This window comes from Plasmopara halstedii, assembly GCF_900000015.1.
Source record: "Plasmopara halstedii genome assembly, contig: Scaffold_614, whole genome shotgun sequence".
Classification (NCBI taxonomy): domain Eukaryota; phylum Oomycota; class Peronosporomycetes; order Peronosporales; family Peronosporaceae; genus Plasmopara; species Plasmopara halstedii.
Window position 1 is genome coordinate 3,145,186 of NW_020187532.1, and position 14,193 is coordinate 3,159,378.

The following is a 14,193-nucleotide window of genomic DNA, read 5'->3' on the forward strand; positions in this document are numbered from 1 at the left end:
ACCATGACAAATCCTTATGGAGATTTTGCAATTGTTTGAGCGCTACTGCTCTAAGCAAAGCCTGTACTCCAAGTAGTGCTGATCTGTAGGTTCAGAGAGCGGACGCACAGCAACTTTCAGGCTCTCGTTCGCCTTAGGCTGAGTCGCAAGATCCACATACATAGACATGTGACTTCTCCACCACGGCACGATGAGCACCAGATGAGTTTAATTTAAACAACATGACGTGATCGAGCCTGCAAAATTTGCTAGGGCTCATCCACTTGCAGACCATGCTCTCTAATCCGGGCTTGGATCATGAGTAACGAGCTGGACGTAGTTGTGAGCTCGGGCGGGATTCATCATACATTCCGCAATATAGAACTTGGACGGAGTGCGTTTATCGAAATGCTGATAGAAATCGAAGTGAAGAGAGCGACCTGACGGCCCTCCCGTATGTATCTTGGTGAAGGCTGAGGTGTTGGACCAGGACTCAGAGAGTCTCTGCGGCCGTTCTCATGGGAGGGCACCTTCGATCGCACGAGCCGCGCCTTTCTACGAGGCTTGCTCTAGCATATAAGGAATGCAAGAGAAGAGCTCCGATGCAAGTTTTTTGTAAGAGTAGACACTATAAGACGCGAATAATGGAGTGTGTCGCTTACTTTTTCTCAATTTTATAATCAGGCAAATGCTTGCGAATCATAGTGGGGTTCATAGGGAGGAAGCAAATGGGGGCGTAATGTTCAATTAAAACAAACACGTTACACTTGCTTATTTGTGCAAAACGATAGCAATGTATCGGGTCTGAGACGACGATTGAGCTTCGTGAAGAAGAGGGTTGTGGGACAGAGCATCGCGTCATGCAATGCGGATGTTTTTGTATTCAGCACAGCAACCATATATTCCCTTTTGACTTAAGATACTATCAGTACCGTACTTGGGTTGTGCGCAGTTTATGCTGAAGATTGTGCGAAATTCCTTCTGTGCGTGAAGCACAGTAATCCATCATTTCATGGTGTAAGGCCAGTCGGCAAAGGTGGGATTCAATTTAGGCGCTCCTTATCAGGTGAACACAATGTTCAAATAGGTAAAGTTTCCAGAGTATCTTCTATGTCGGACGCCTCAAATTGTTATGGACGCGCTAGTAGAAGGTGTACTCTGATCAGCACCTCTGGAAGTCGCCTTGGGTTTTAAAAGTGACTTGGCAGGAATTTCAGCTCTCCAAGGTAAATGTGGAGGCGCGTTACCCATGCCATGATATGATTTTAAGAAAACTGTTGCAATTGAATGCACAGCGCGTTGTAGACTGGTGCTCTCAAAAGCGCAATTTGATTGATGCAATTAAACAAACCAAATCAAATAGAGGGGAAGATAAATTGTATTGTATATGTCCAATGTTGGGGGTGGATGTAGCGAGGTTTCATTGTGCGCCCGTGTCAAAGGGTACCGATTTATGGTAAACAAGTTGAAGCCATGCATACTTCTGTGACAGTTCCATTATCAGATACAGTACTTTTTTCAGATTTGGTGGATAATTACTTTCTTAGTAAGATACATTCGGAGTAATGGAAGGGGACCTTGAGGATCATTTACTGATAATCGTAAAATAAAATATGCTTTATCGAGCAAAGTGCTGTGTTCCAATCTGCTACAGTAGTGGTAAACTTCTTGGTATTTCACAAATTTAACAAATTTCAAAAGCGACATATATTTGAGATTAACGCTTATTATATACGATTTACTATGCTCGATTATAATCCTTTAGATATTGAGCCCCTCCTTATCGGAATTCATAGTTTCAGTACATCACAAGTATACAAAGTGTAATTTGAATTTTGAGCAGTTGTACAAATTGTACAATTGCTCAAAATTCAGATTACTGTACAAATTGTACAGTAATCTGAATTTTAGTACAATTTATACAAATTGTATAGTAATTATAAGGCAACAACAGTACAGTACAAACCCCTTTCCCCGGAATCCAGTTTAGGTTGTGTTTGATAATCTTAATCATGCTGCCGGCTTTTCCTCTATTCGCATTACATACCGTGGGGAACAAAGCATTGTCTTTCGGACCTCAGAATCATCATATCCATCCGAACTGAACACAAAGTACTTTTCATACTACTTCACTCTGGTACTTATGGGCTTTGAATGGACCCCATCATGACGGAGTGAACAGGTCAAATATTGGATTTAGGTCTTTGTTAACAGATTGTACGATTTATATAATGCTGGCAACATATGGCAGGCAGTACATATCTCAACTTGCAGATGTTAGCCAAGAGATCAGCACTATCAGCGCTAGTAGTGCGATTGCGCCTATAGGGTCCCAAACCACATTATTGCAGCTGCCTCAGCGTCAACCGTACGTTGAAGATTCGCACGCTCGTATCTTCGGGATATTTCTCACGGGTACAGATAATGCATCAAGAGACTACAATAAGAATGCAATGCGAAGAGCAAAGCAAAATGTTTAAATTATCAATCAACACAACAAGGCATTCGAAGAGAAATGGGCTTGTGTTGAGCGGAGCTGAGAAAGCTTTAAAACAACTTTGCTCAGATCGCTACGCCCGTTTGCGAAATGGGTTCATTGCGTCATAAAATCAAGTGACCAGCTGATGAATTGAATTATAACATCGAATTTTCTATGCACAAAGCAAAGGTGTAAAACACTCTGGAAAAGTAGTTAAAGCACGCGCTGGATGGTTTACGCCATCCAGTTGCAAAAAGCATATTTATGCAATTAATATAAATCATGGCATGCCATAAGCTGTGTAGACTTTTCGCGAGGAAAGTGGAAAGGAGTGTTTATTTCGCAATCAGCTTCGAAGCCAAAACGAGAATTCCAGATTCCCTCCCATCTCGGCTTAAATGTTTGGGGGATTCACCGACCTATGCATCGGTGCTGTAGCACTTTCGTCCTTTCACTATACCGTCAACGCTCAGCCAACATACGACGCTATTATCGTTGGTAGTGGTCCCGGTGGTCTTGTTGCAGCTGAGTTCTTGTCGCGCGACCCTTCAGTCTCCGTGCTGATCATCGAGGCTGGACCTTTGTCTCTTCAAGCTACCGGGGGCACGTTGATTCCGGATTATTCTCGAAGTCTTGGCCTGACGATCTTTGACATTCCAGGAGAATATGAAAATATCGCTTTTCGCTCCCAATTTACACAATTTCGTGTGGAATGGATCTCAAGTCCGGGTACATGGCTGGGCAAACTTGTTGGTGGGAGCTCGTCATTAAATGGTGCAATCTATACTCGCCCTCCAAATGACTACGTGACGAAGACGCAGTGGCCTTTCACGGTGGATTCCATGAACATAAAGATGGATGAAAACGAGAGAATCCATAGTGCTACTGATAAACCCTCGACAGACGGCAATTGGTACCTGCAAGAAGGCTACAAGGTTGTCTCCCGGGCACTTCTTGCTCAAAGCTATTCTGAAATGACGCTCAATGATGCTGCAGCTCGCAACAACAAAAGCAAAACGTTTGGTCACCCCCCTTTCACCATCAAGAATGGCCGTCGTGACTCTCCTGCCAACGAGCTGTGGAACAGAATGAAGACGCGCGAAAATGTCCGGCTTCTTACCAATACCGTTGTTGACTATGTGTTGCATTCTGAGGGCAAGGCAACAGGAGTCATGTACGGTGATACTATGGCTAGGCTCTCGTCGCGCGGTGCGATCGTCATGGCCGCCGGCGCACTGAGCACACCGAAGATACTCATTCAAAGTGGGATCGGTCCTATTGGCCAGCTGAACTTGCTGCAGGGCAACGCGAGCTTCCGCGGTATATCACAGGGGGAGTGGATTGTTAACCCTCAAGTTGGTCGCAATCTGTTCGACTCGAATATGGTCATTGCTTCGTTTTCGCATCCGGAGATGAACAGCTTTCGCTTTGCCGATTATCCATCGTGGGCACTTGACCAGTATGTCAATCAAAACGGCTCCGGTCCTTGGAGCAGTTCTGGCCCAGTCATGATCGCCTACGAGAATTTCGAGGTGCAGGGCCGTCAGTATGAATTTCAAGCTACAGTCCTCCCCCATGGGTTTGGCCAATATTCCAGCGGAAATACTAATTTGGCATTGGCACTCTACCTAACCAACCCAGAAATCCGTGCGGCTTGTGGCTTTACCAACACAGGAATTTGGCAAGCGTCTCAGGAAGCCAACGTGTACACTGGTACGGCTCGCGACGTGGCTGCGTTGCAGCAGTACGCTCAACGCGTCGTCAACTACATGACGTCCGGGGGTGCCACCTTTCTTTCAGGTGCTTCGGATCCGAATGGAGTAGCAAACTGGGTATTGTCACAACTTGGCGGCGCAACGCAGCACTTTGGTGGAAGCTGTTACGCATCGACTGATGCCTCCGCGGAATCTAAGCGATGTGCTGACGAAAAGCTGCGCGTCTTAGGTACGAGCAACATCTTTATTGCCGACGCCAGTGCAATGCGCGAAGGGACTGTAAACCCGTATGCCTTTGTCATGTATATCGGTCGCGAGGCGGCTGACCAGGTTGCGAGCTACATTTCAAGTAGTGGTGACTCTGCGACACCAACTAGACCGTGCAGCCCAATCGAGGAAAACGTCGACTACTATGGCAATGACGTTGGCAACGCCCAAAGCACCACGGCCGAATCCTGCTGCGCCATATGTCAAAACACAAACGGCTGCACGGTTTACACGTGGACAAACTACAACGGAGGCACTTGTTGGCTCAAAAGCACGAAGGGTCCTGCATCAACGAGTCAGGGTGCTCGTTCGGCGCAGGTGAATTGAGTCGCGCAGGTCCGGCTTGAAGTAAAGTGACTTCATCATAGCAGCACATAACGTGCTGTTGTATACCCTGAGCGGATTATTGCTGTAATTATTGCATATCTTTGTAATTCTACAACAAGTCGAAAAAAGTGTGGGACACATCGTCTTTCGCAAAAACATCTCTGAAAATTAAAAAACAGAAAAATTAGAAATAAGCTTTCCGCAGGTGAATTGGATAACAAACTTTAGACAGTGATCTAGTATTGATCTTCGTTCTACGAAATCACGCCAGATGTATGAAGAAGATTAATCCATAGCTCAAAAGACCGCGATCTTCTACTCTGCCTTACCCCCATACTACTATAGTAGTAGCAAGTTTGGAATATATCACTGTTTCAATTTGCTACTTTGAAATACTTATCGAAAATTATCCCCTCTATTTGTTGGTACGAGCGCAAAAAATCTAAAATGGTACGATAGTTGCTACTGTTGTAACTTCGATAAGTCTACGCTTATGTTGCTTTCGCTTGTAGCTTAAACATTCGTGGAAAGAACCATATTTCTTGACATCGGGATTAGATACGACGACCTAAATGTCACCACAAATTTTAAAAGATTCTGTCACATTTTTGTAATATGATCTCATGCGCGACAAGAATCGTCAATGGTGCTAAGATGCATTACTACGCATGAAATTGAGTGTTGCACTTCTCAAAGATCGATATGGAATTGGGCGGATAATCAGAAAACCAGCCGCCTAGACCCTGATGATTCGCAACACAAAGAATAAAAAACAGAGACTCTTGTTGCTCGGACGCCGCAAAGGTTTTATATCTTGACGTGCCAATTACTCGGGAAGACGAAGTTGCTGCTCAAGCGACGATATAGCTCGCGTTTATGAAGCTGTATGGAAGTGAAAAGTTGTTGTTGTTTAATTGTGCGAGTTTCTCATCGGAAAGAATTCGTTTGATCTTGTTGACGCTGAATAATTTAAGCGATGGCAAGTTGTTGATGTCAACAGCACCGCGATTGCATGGACCGGTCACACCGTAGTTGACTCACTTCCACCAATTCATAATGCTAATTTTGCGCTATAGAATTGTGTGCGTACCGGTAATGAGATATATATTCAGAAACCTCGTCCTCTACATATTCTATAAAATTACACTAAAAATGTCATGAATGAAGTTAATTACTTCATACTCTCGTCTGAAACCGTGCCGCCCTCTGCTCGCTGTAAAAAGAAAAGCTCCAGCACAGAGCCAGGAACGCAGGCACGCGCTGCCTTTGGACATATCACAGCGCTCGCTCCTTCAAGTTTCCGTGCGTTTATCTGGATCGAAGCTCTTTTACCTCTCGTCTTTTAGCGCTCGCTTCCAAAAATTTTTTTTGCTTGCGCTGTGTCCACACGCGCGCGTCTAGTGACGGCGCTGCAGGCGCAGCGATTAGAAGACATCTGAGCGATCTTTGAGCATATATTTGGGTCTATACCAATTGGTAAGGTGATGCTTGCAATATATTGTACACTTCTTGCTTTGCGCTTGATATAAAACGATTTAGTGCTGACACTTAAATCCCACCATTTGCAGATAACTATGGACTCGTCACACACCTTTGTGGGCGACTTCGGTCTTAACATGAACGGAGGTGACAATAGATTTATGAATCAATTCAGCTTGGGTAGCGGCGGGAACGTTATGGATTTGTCTGGTGGTCTAGACTTTAGCAGCGGTGTAAACTTTATGACAGATTCATCCATGATGCTTGGCGGGAGCTCGTCTGCATCTACAGCGGGACTCATTGATTTTCCGGATGAGCTGAATTCGCCCACAACTTTAAGCAGCGGCTCTAGTAGCAGTAGCGCGCTCATGGATATATCTACATCCGCCCCAACGGCGCCAATTACGTCGACAGCTGACGCTATCCCCTTTCCAGCATTATTAGCGCCCGAATCATTATCGACGTCGTCTTCAATGATAAGTGCCCACGAAGTGACAAAATTTAGCTCAACTACAACCAGCAGCGCGATGGAGATAAACTCAAGTGGAATGATTTTCGAACTGGGCAATATGGGTATGAGCAATGTGGGTATGGATGATGTAGGTATGAACACAATGAGTATGAATATGGGTATGAATAGCATCGGTTTGGGGGTGAACGGGAATGATTTTGGCATGAATGACGCGACTAACATCATGTTTCATAATAACATGCAGACCATGAACATGATGAATGCCCAAACAAACTACTTTATGCCTCAGCAGCAGCAACAGCTGCAACAGCAACATTACATGCAGAGGATGCATCAGCAACATCAGCTTCAGATGCAACGCCAGCAGCAGCAGAAAGCGCTGTTAGAGCGCCAGCGAATACAGCAACAAGCTTTAAAAAGCTGCAATAATCAGCAGACAAAACAGTTGCAACAGGTGGCACAGCAGAAGCAGCATCAGATTTTTACAGGAGGACATATACCGCTGCAAATGGCTGCACAAAGCCAGTTGAGCGAGAGCAATCCAGGTGTTGACCATGCTAACGCAGCACGGTCGCAGCCACAAGGTCTGATTAAAAACAATGGAACGCCCCCTATTGCAATACGGTCAACATGGCAATCGTCAGCAGATCAAGCGCTACGGAAGGAAATGCTTAATCATATCATGCGGGTACTTCAGAACCAGCGGTCGAATGCACCAGCTAACTGGCTTCAAAAACTACCGGAGATGGCGCATCGTCTTGAAGACGAGTGCTACCGCGTCGCTGCTTCGCGAGAAGAGTATTCAAATACAAGCACACTTCAGTCGCGTCTACGCAATATTGTACGGAGTGCTCAGACACACCAGCGCAACGTTGGAGTTAATGCAATGCGACAATCCGGAGCACCGAGGACGACTTCTTCTGTAAATTCGCGGCCAGTGAACTCTGTATCTGCTGCTTCACCTATCCCGTTTCCCGGTGCACAGGCAGTATCATCGGCGTCGAATGGGCTTGGCTTTGGCATGCCAAACCTTGTCGCACAAGCGATTCAGATGCCTCCCGAATTACAGGACCCGCCATCCTTAGTCAGCCCTTCCGTGAAAGCAAAAGCGTCCCAAGCTCATGCACTGATGCAATCTACACCGTCAGCAATAAATACTTCCTCGACCGATCAATTAAATATGAGCAGGAGTACTTTGCCTCTCCCCGGGCAGAATGATGTACAAACGGCACTAAATGCAAGCGGTCACGTATTTGCTAGTGCCGAAAATCCATCATCCAACTCCCCTGCCTCCGTTGCTCGTCACAAGTCTGCCCAGATCATTTGGCAATTCAAGGCCAAGGCCCAGCAAGTCACATCAGCTCTCGACAAGAACCAGACAACCGAGTATCACAACAAGCTGCGGCTCATGGTTCGTGATGATATCAAAAGTGCGGGCTCGAAGGAGGTGTTGCAACGGCAGCAGCAGCGTCTCCTTTTATTGCGGCACGCCATGTGGTGTAAGTCGCCAGAGGGCACGTGTTCGACTACGCCGAGCTGTGGTGAGATGAAGAGATTATGGTCTCATATGAGTCTATGTCGACAGACTAATGCGTGTTCATATAATCACTGCATCTCATCCAAGTACGTGTTGTCACACTTTCAGCAATGTGCAAACCGAAAATGTCTCGTGTGCCAGGTTGTGCGATACCCCGTCGAAGTCAAGGAAAAAAGTGGGGCTTTAATGCTAGACGCTGATCGGGCATTGCAGCAAATTATTGCTGCGAGCCAACGCCGGCAGCGAATGCTTGCGATGAAAAAGCAACAGGACATCCAGCCACAGCAACAATCGCATCAGCAGATGCCTCTGGCTATGCCTGCCCATTTGCAACAAGCTCAAAGTAATGTTACTGTCTCTGCAGCTAACTTTCAGCAGCCACATCAAAGTGTGGGGCAAAATTCGGTGGGTAGTACGACACATATGGGTATGGCGATTTTGAGCGGAGGCAGAGGCAATCAATCTGTTCATACAACAACAGCTCAACTGAGTAATTCCGCGGGAAGCCCAAATGGTCTGATGAGTCAGCAAGCTATATTCAAGTCTGAGAGTGTTAGCACGTTTACAAATCTTGCACCAGATGACCAACAACAGTTTCAGCACATTAGGCAGAAATTGAGTGGACGCTCCTTAGAGCAATTGACGGCGCATTGTGTGAAGCTGGAAAAGTGGGTCGAAGAAATTCGTGCTCGGATGAACGCAATAATGAACGAGTGTCGACAGTTGTTACATCTTTCAAACTCAACGCAAGAAGTGATGCAGAAATCGCGGTATGAAGCGCTCGTTCAGGAAAAACGTGTGATGCTTAAGCAATTGGATGTAAAATTTAAGCAATGTCGAAGCCAGCGGAATATTGTTAAGCACGTAATTGATGAGCGCAATGCGACGTCAGCTCTGTCGACTTCAAAAATTGCGAATGATGTGATCAATGCTTTATCGACGCCAGTACAAATACAACCGCAAAACTGTTACCAAAAGCCTAATATTGCATCTGCTTCAACCGCATCATTGAAACCGTCCCCTGATGACTTGCTGGGGAAAGAGGCTGACGTTTCCGCAAAAGCTGAGACCAGCCATGCTGCTGCAGGAAAGCCGTTGGAAATGCCAATGGACCTACAAGACACTAGTGAAACGCCTGTTTCAGTAGCCGCGCCTTTGATCTCGCTGACAGCTTCACAGCAACCAATGAGTATGCAATCTAATTCAGTTGTAGATGGTATCTGGCCTGCATCAGCTACCAATCCCATTCAAAAACAGGAGTTTGGTCAGAATCGGGATCAATCGGGCGACAAAAGTTCTAAGAGCGGAACGCCTGCACTTTCGTTATCCGGAGCTACGGTGAAGGTCGAGCCTCTTGTGAATGCAGAAGCTACAGAAACGTCTTCAAGTAAATTTTCTGCGCTGGTTGTCAAGGAAGAAGGAGGTATCAATCCTTTGACAATGAACAATCCAACACTGAATGCCATGATGTTTGAACATCGTCGAATGGATGCTAGTACAAATTTACCGCTACCGGCAGGTGCAGTTGGAACACCAAAAGCTCTTATTGCGACCAGTGGCATAAATGCAAAGACTAACGCTGCAACGGCACCGACTCCGGCGCCACCTGCTTCCTCTGAAGTACCGATGTCTGTTCTGAGCGAGTTAAGTAACGAGGATCTTGCTTCTCATGTCGACTCGTTGTTAAAGTACTATAATGCCACCGTATCGGCAGCAAGTCTCAAGAAAAAACTGGAAGTGATGCTAAAGGGTATGATGGAGCACAAATTTGGCTGGGTATTTAATACTCCTGTGGATCCCGTAGCATTAAATATACCCAATTATTTCAAAATTATCCGCAAGCCGATGGATCTAGGTACAGTCAAGAGGAAACTAGAAGCAGGCGTCTACAAACACATGGAGGAATTCGCTTATGATGTGCGTACGACATTTCAGAATGCAATGCAGTACAATAGTGAAGATCAGGATGTTTACAGTCTTGCGAAGGACATGCTGGCGGATTTTAATAATGAAGTTCGCAAGGTGGCGGCGGAAATTGATGTGGGTGAAAAAGCTGCCCGTGCTAAGGAGAGCTCGTGTCGGCTGTGTGGTGTTGAGCGCATGGTGTTTGAACCTGCTGTATTGTACTGTAATGGCGAGTGTAATAGTCGCATTCGACGGAATTGCTACTATTACACTTCTGCAGATAACAAATATCACTGTTGTCATCAATGTCACGGCAATTTGCCTGACGTCATTAAACACAATGAAGGGCGGCAGTACTTGAAAAATGAGCTCGCACGTAAAAAGAACGATGAAGTTCATGAAGAACCATGGGTCCAATGTGACAAATGTGAGCGGTGGGTTCACCAAATCTGTGCTCTGTTTAATGGCAAAGTAGACAGTGAAAAAAAGCCGCAGCTGGTAAAAAGTGAGAGCGGCCAACTGAGTGATAGCGGCGAGGATTCCTCGTCGCCTCCATCGTCTACGACAAAGCCGACAACTGTCACGACAACAGTCGTAAAATGCTCTTCGTCGACGGAATCAAAGAGTACAATTCACTCTATAACAACTTCTCCCGGCAGTGAATTCTTATGTCCTGAGTGTTTGCTTGATTCTCGTGAGAAGGAACCGCAAAAGTATAAGATTGGTCGTCACGCATTCAGTGCTAAAGATTTACAGCGCACTAAGCTTTCGGATTTTCTGGAGCGTCGGTTAAGCAAGGCGTTGCATGCAGAGCGCGAAGATGAGGCCAAGTGGACGCGACGGGATATCAAGGATGTTGAAACTGCCGATGGTCTTACTGTGCGGTTGGTCTCCAACATTGAAAAGCAATTGATGGTGCGCGATAGGATGTTTCAGCGTTACAAAGATTCGCACAAGTACACATCTGAGCACCGCTTTAAGTCCAAATGTATTTGTATGTTCCAGGAGATCGACGGTGTGTCAGTCTTACTTTTTGGTATGTACGTGCACGAGTTTGATGAACAAGAAGCAGACTGCAACTCGCGCCGCGTATATATTTCGTATTTGGACTCCGTTAATTATTTCAACCCGCCTCATCTCCGCACCAAAGTGTACCATGAACTACTCATTGCGTACTTTGACTTCGTCAAGCTGCGTGGCTTTCATACGGCGCATCTGTGGGCTTGCCCACCCTTAAAGGGGGATGATTATATACTATATTGCCATCCTGAATCCCAAAAGACGCCCAAATCAGACCGTTTGCGCGCCTGGTATGTAGACATGCTGGTCAAAGCGGAAAGGGAGGGCGTCGTGTGGCAAATCACAAACATGTACGATGACTATTGGCGCAACGATAATACGCCATGTGTGCTGCCGTACTTCGAAGGTGACTATTGGGTTGGTTTGGCGGAAGATTTGATTGAGAAACTTGACGCTGAGAAACCGAAGAAAGTGGCAACTAAACGTGGCGTGAAATCGAACAAGCGCAAAAATTTCGACACAAAGAAAGCGGCAAGCAAAAAGACAAAATCAAAAAAGCTGAAGCGTCGGAAAATAACTTCCGGTGGAGATGTGTCAGGTGATGAGGAGGAGGACGAAGACGGACATGATGGCAGTCGCGCGCTAACTACTAAGTCACTGGATGTGCCAGACCGAAGGCTGTCGGACCCGTTGATGATAAAGCTTGGCGAGGTGATTGAGCCTATGAAGGATGACTTCCTGGTGGTCAAATTGATCCCATGTTGCCGTGTGTGCAATTTATCAGTGGTTCAGGGTGTATTATGGCGCGATTATAGTGTCAAAACAGAGCACGGTTTGAACCCGAAGGTAGTGCAAACTGCGCTATGTGATGGATGTTACCAAAAGTTGAGGGTCGTGTCTGCCGCTGGGTCTTCCGCGGCTCATAGCAGGCTCGTGGCGCGCTTGAACGCCCTGACGAAAGAGACTATTGCATTACCAGACCGCTGTACAGACCCAGATGAGATAAATGACAGCGAGTTTTTCGACACGCGCCAAGCATTTTTGAGTCTGTGCCAAGGGAATCATTATCAATTTGACGAGCTGCGACGCGCCAAGCATTCTTCCATGATGGCGCTGTATCACTTGGGTAATCCAAACCCGAATGCTTACGTTTACGAGTGTAATGCATGCACACGCGACATCGTGGCAGGCAACCGTTGGCATTGTCACACGTGTCCTGACTTTGACGTGTGCGATTCTTGCTACGCGAAGGAGAAGCATGAACACTCTTTAGAAATGGTGCCGACAGGCGGAGGAGCTGTAGCTGGTGCCGGTGTTGTTGTTGGATCTGGAGGCGCCGTCAGCACTGGAGCACCGAATCAGGAGCAGCGCCGTCTTCGCGAACAACGCGCTAAGAATGTTCGGCTTCATATGCAGCTGCTGGTTCACTCAAGTTCATGTGCTGATGGCAATTGCGGCTCTTCAAATTGCGAGAAGATGAAGGAGCTGATGCGTCACGGAGCGCAGTGTAAACAACGGGCATACGGTGGTTGCACCATCTGTAGACGCGTGTGGGCGTTGCTGCAACTTCACGCCCGCCAATGTCGTCAATATGAATGCAAAGTGCCGAGATGCCATGACCTGCGTGAGCACGTCCGCAAATTGCAACTACAGCAACAACTGATGGATGACCGTCGCCGTGCAGCTGTCACACAGCAATATCGACAGATGCAGAACGAGCGCCAACAGGAGCAGCAAAATCAAGCTCAGGGCGATGAGCTGATGCCAGAGGCATGAGAGCCAGAAAGCAGAATGAGTGTAGTATATAGGATAGGGCAAACATTAAGTAAATGTAGATGAATGTCAATCGCTTGAGGCTATCGAGAATGTGCACACGCCTGCTGATAAGTACAGAGGCCTTCTTCAAAAAATCAGCTTCATATCTAATTTTTCTTCGCACCCAGCCGTTTCTGACGACGGCGATGATGAGAGCATGGACGCTTTCCGTGGTTGGCCTGCAGCGAGCGAATAAACACGATTCTCGTGAACAATGACAGCATACTATAATTCCACAAAATAGCCTTGTCAACCTTTTTTGGTCGACGAGCGTTGCGATTTAGCAGTTCCATGGCGATAGGAGTAATCTCTGCGGCAAGAGTCGAAGGCACGCTGCGCAAACCAATGATAGACACGGTCAGTCGAGCTACCAAGAGACAAAAATTAACAGTGTCAGAATGGCAAACAGTCATGGACAGAGTGGCATAAGTAAAATGTATGCAATTGCTACCAGCAAGGGGGGAGAATAGCGGTGCAGGCGCCAATGGACTTTTAGTCATTGTAGTAAGCAAGCGCGAACACTGCATGTCAGGATGGAAAATAAATCAAAACTGAGCTAAAATTGCATTCAGGGCTCAAGTGCAATTTTAGAATTTATTTTGTCTAAATTTTATTCTTTACATCACTAGTTAGATGCTCGTCAGCTGCAGTGAAGCAAACAGGTAGCTGGCCAGTAGTTTTATGCTTGACTTTGCAAAACGACATGGACGTTAGGATGGATGCTCATTATCTCGAGCTCGTGGTAAGTCTCCACCATCCCCTGCAGTTGAACTATCTTACGCTCAAATGCAGCGAAACAGTTCTGAATCGCACAACTCACTCTGTATGATGACGTAGAACAGAGAGCGTACCCAATACAAGGCTCGTCTCAATTATGGCTACACGCGAAGACTCCCGACATGTCGCTATGACCGAGAAATCTCACTAGTAGAAGGGTCGTCCTCCACCGACACTTCTCGAGAAGCAAGAGATGGATCAATTCCATATGTGCAAAAAGTGGACCGGCAAATTTACCGGGACTCTTACCAGTTTTGGTGAAGTGAAAGGGTACCCGCGACTTTGAGGATGTATAGAAACTCAAGGGCATTGTAACAGAATTTCATGTACCCTGGTAACTGGGGTGTGTGTCACACGGGATGGGCATGGTGTGACTGCACCCAGACAAGAATACGGTATGTGGCTAGGTAGCCAGTAGTTA

General features: G+C 46.4%; 3 protein-coding genes across 3 annotated transcripts; 2 read left to right on the forward strand and 1 right to left on the reverse strand.

The window, feature by feature from the left end:
• Positions 1-2,856: 2,856 nt before the first annotated feature.
• Positions 2,857-12,956, forward strand: PHALS_12595 (histone acetyltransferase; the record flags this gene model as incomplete). Its single annotated transcript, XM_024728177.1, has 4 exons — positions 2,857-4,758; positions 6,196-6,243; positions 6,336-11,075; positions 11,166-12,956. 4 exons carry the CDS (start codon positions 2,857-2,859, stop codon positions 12,954-12,956), a joined length of 8,481 nt encoding a protein of 2,826 aa, XP_024578680.1.
• Positions 12,957-13,022: 66 nt separating this feature from the next.
• Positions 13,023-13,522, reverse strand: PHALS_12596 (uncharacterized protein; the record flags this gene model as incomplete). The annotated part of the gene is made up of 4 exons (XM_024728178.1): positions 13,023-13,036; positions 13,120-13,174; positions 13,250-13,362; positions 13,447-13,522. 4 exons carry the CDS (start codon positions 13,520-13,522, stop codon positions 13,023-13,025), a joined length of 258 nt encoding a protein of 85 aa, XP_024578681.1.
• Positions 13,523-13,698: 176 nt separating this feature from the next.
• On the forward strand, positions 13,699-14,033 carry PHALS_12597 (uncharacterized protein; the record flags this gene model as incomplete). The annotated part of the gene is made up of 2 exons (XM_024728179.1): positions 13,699-13,737; positions 13,833-14,033. The coding sequence occupies 2 exons, from the start codon at positions 13,699-13,701 to the stop codon at positions 14,031-14,033; spliced, it is 240 nt and encodes a 79-aa protein (XP_024578682.1).
• Between the last annotated feature and the right edge of the window lie 160 nt (positions 14,034-14,193).